General features: G+C 40.2%; 1 protein-coding gene across 6 annotated transcripts in view; it reads right to left on the minus strand.

The window, feature by feature from the left end:
* Positions 1-2,500, minus strand: part of LOC125045587 (SET domain-containing protein SmydA-8-like) — a 23,342-nt gene that overhangs the window by 17,101 nt on the left and 3,741 nt on the right. For 4 of the 6 annotated variants that reach the window (XM_047642935.1, XM_047642931.1, XM_047642937.1 and 1 more), the window contains exon 2: positions 474-525. The exons of the other annotated variants lie outside the window; for them this stretch is intronic. Coding sequence is in view for 1 of the 4 variants with exons in the window: in XM_047642937.1 (XP_047498893.1) it covers positions 474-482 (9 nt within the window). In the remaining 3 variants the exon portion in view is untranslated. The remainder of the gene's footprint in view (positions 1-473; positions 526-2,500) is intronic. 6 annotated transcript variants of the gene reach the window in all.

A 2,500-nucleotide genomic window follows, 5' to 3' on the forward strand; every position in this document is an offset into this window, starting at 1 on the left:
TATATATATATATATATTTCTTTTGCGGAGTATGTAGTTCTAGGGTTTAGTGAAAAAGTTTTTAAAAAATATTACTGGAACAAGAAAAAAAAAAAACGAAATTTACCAAAAAAGATAATCAAATCTTGAAGTTTTGTGTCACTGTTTGCCATGGCAATGATCACCTTTTGCCATGGACTTAGAAAAAAAAAACATTTGTCACAAAGGGAAGGGTTAAATCCGGAAGATTCCTCAGCTCAACATGGACATCCCACAGCGTGAGATAAACAAGACGGCAACATAAAACTCGATATCAAATCCTAAATGACAAACTTACAAAAGACATAGAAAGAGAGAGAGATAACACGAGTCGAAACAACAGCACGGTAACACAGGACGTGATACAGCACAGACTACTGTAGCGTTATTGTCAGCTGTTGTGTGTTAGCCTGAAAGAAAGCTGAATTTTGAAGACTTTCTGAGCGCTTACGTACCTTGTCCATCTACACGCTTGATAGGAGTCTGTCTGTCTGTCTGTCTGTCTGTCTGAAATGTCATAAAATTTGTTGATGAACATTCACAGCAAAAGGGGGTGTCTGTTTGTCTATGCTTTTCCTTTGTTTTTGTTATCAAGAGATAAAGGAAAGATGAAGTATATGTGCGTTTCTTTGCCAGACCAAATTAATGATAAAAAACTGTTACGAAAAAAAATATAATACGTGGAAGTATGAACGTAATATTGAAGTAGAATTTTTTCGTATATTTGCTACAAGCTTTGTATTTCTTTTTCTAACATGACACACAACTGCAAAATAAAAACTATTGAAAGCAGACGAAAGTAGAACTGAAAATGGCAAAAAAATAAAAACAGTAAATGCATAAGCAAGAGTCTCAATCTTGCCATCGCTTGTACGGCAACAGGCATGCAACCACTCAGGCAGAACTTGGAAGGAAATCGGGGTGCTCTTTGTGAACTGCGTGTGTGTATGTCTGTATACACACACACACACACACACACACACACACACACACACACACACACACACACACACACACACACACATATATATATATATATATATATATATATATATATATATATATTGAAATATATATACACATAGATGTGTGTGCGTGTGCGTGTGTGTATGTGTGCGCGTGTCTGTTTATGCATCGAACAAACAAAGCGAGTAAGACTCCCCGAGCGTGCAAGCCATGGGCAGCGGTAGCTAAGCATCGCTCATAAAGTGCCAAGCGAGAGTACACATAGCTGGCGTGCGCGGCGGCGACACTCGCACGCGCCTGTCTCCCTCATGACCCACGGATGCGGGGGGATTGAGGAGATCGTGCCCTCTGCGGGGCTGATGCGTGCTGGGAAGGTTTCTCGAATCCGTGTGCATTTCGGAAACACGAACGAATTAAGGCGAAGGGAAGAAGAAAATTGTTTAATCAAAAAAGAAACAACCACAGCTAAAAAAGTTCGGTCGTGGTTACTCAGTTCTTCCGCCTCCCCGCCCCCCCTAACCCCTTCCCTCTCCTCCCTCGCCACCCATCCCCTCCCCTCTCCATCCCCCCCCCTCCCCTTCCCATCCCCTCCCCTCCCTTCCACTTACCCATCCCCCCCGTAACCCCCCCAGTAACCCTTCCTCATCCCTCTTCCCCTCCCCTCCCCATCCCCTCCCCACCCTCCCCGGGGCTATTCCTGGCCCCTGACTGTCGCCTGTCGTTGGCAAGTATGAGAGAGAAGGAAGGGAATGGGATAGCAGGAAGGAACCCGGAGATATGGAGCAGACAGCGGACGAAATACGAGGAAGGAACACTTATAAACAAGACACGCCAGGAAGGGTAGAGAACTAAACAGCAAAAATACCAGAAAAAAAAATGGAACGCGACTGAACAGACTGGGTCAAGAAGGAACAGAACTGAACGAGATATACCGGGAAGGTAGACGACTGAACAGAACATACCAGAGAACCCAAGTGAACAGAATATTCCAAGAAGAAACTCAGCTCAAGATATACTAGGAAAGTACGCACCTGAACAGAAAATACCAAGAAGGAACAAGTGTGAACAAACAGGGTGAAGGAACATTTGAACAGCATGCAACCTACATCAGAATGTTCATATATTCATACATTAAACTCGGGATCAATATGTTCAAATTATGATATAACGATACGTATAAATAATGTTGAAATTCGACGCCAGGATTTTTGATGCATAAATTACTATATATAAATATCCACACGCACGTGGTGTATAGACCCGTAAACATGAATTAAAAACTAAGAATTATATAACTAAAAAAATAACGATAATAATAACTAAGAATGATATGAAATTTACTAAAAAATAACGATAATAACTAAAAATAATATAATAACTAAATACAATAATAACTTTTGATAATATAACATCAAAATCACAAAGAATAACATATTAATAAGAAACTAAGAACAACAACAGCCTAACAACAATAATAACAACCAAGAAATCTCAATATATATAAAATAAAACAGAT

This window comes from Penaeus chinensis, chromosome 37, assembly GCF_019202785.1.
Source record: "Penaeus chinensis breed Huanghai No. 1 chromosome 37, ASM1920278v2, whole genome shotgun sequence".
NCBI lineage: Eukaryota > Metazoa > Arthropoda > Malacostraca > Decapoda > Penaeidae > Penaeus > Penaeus chinensis.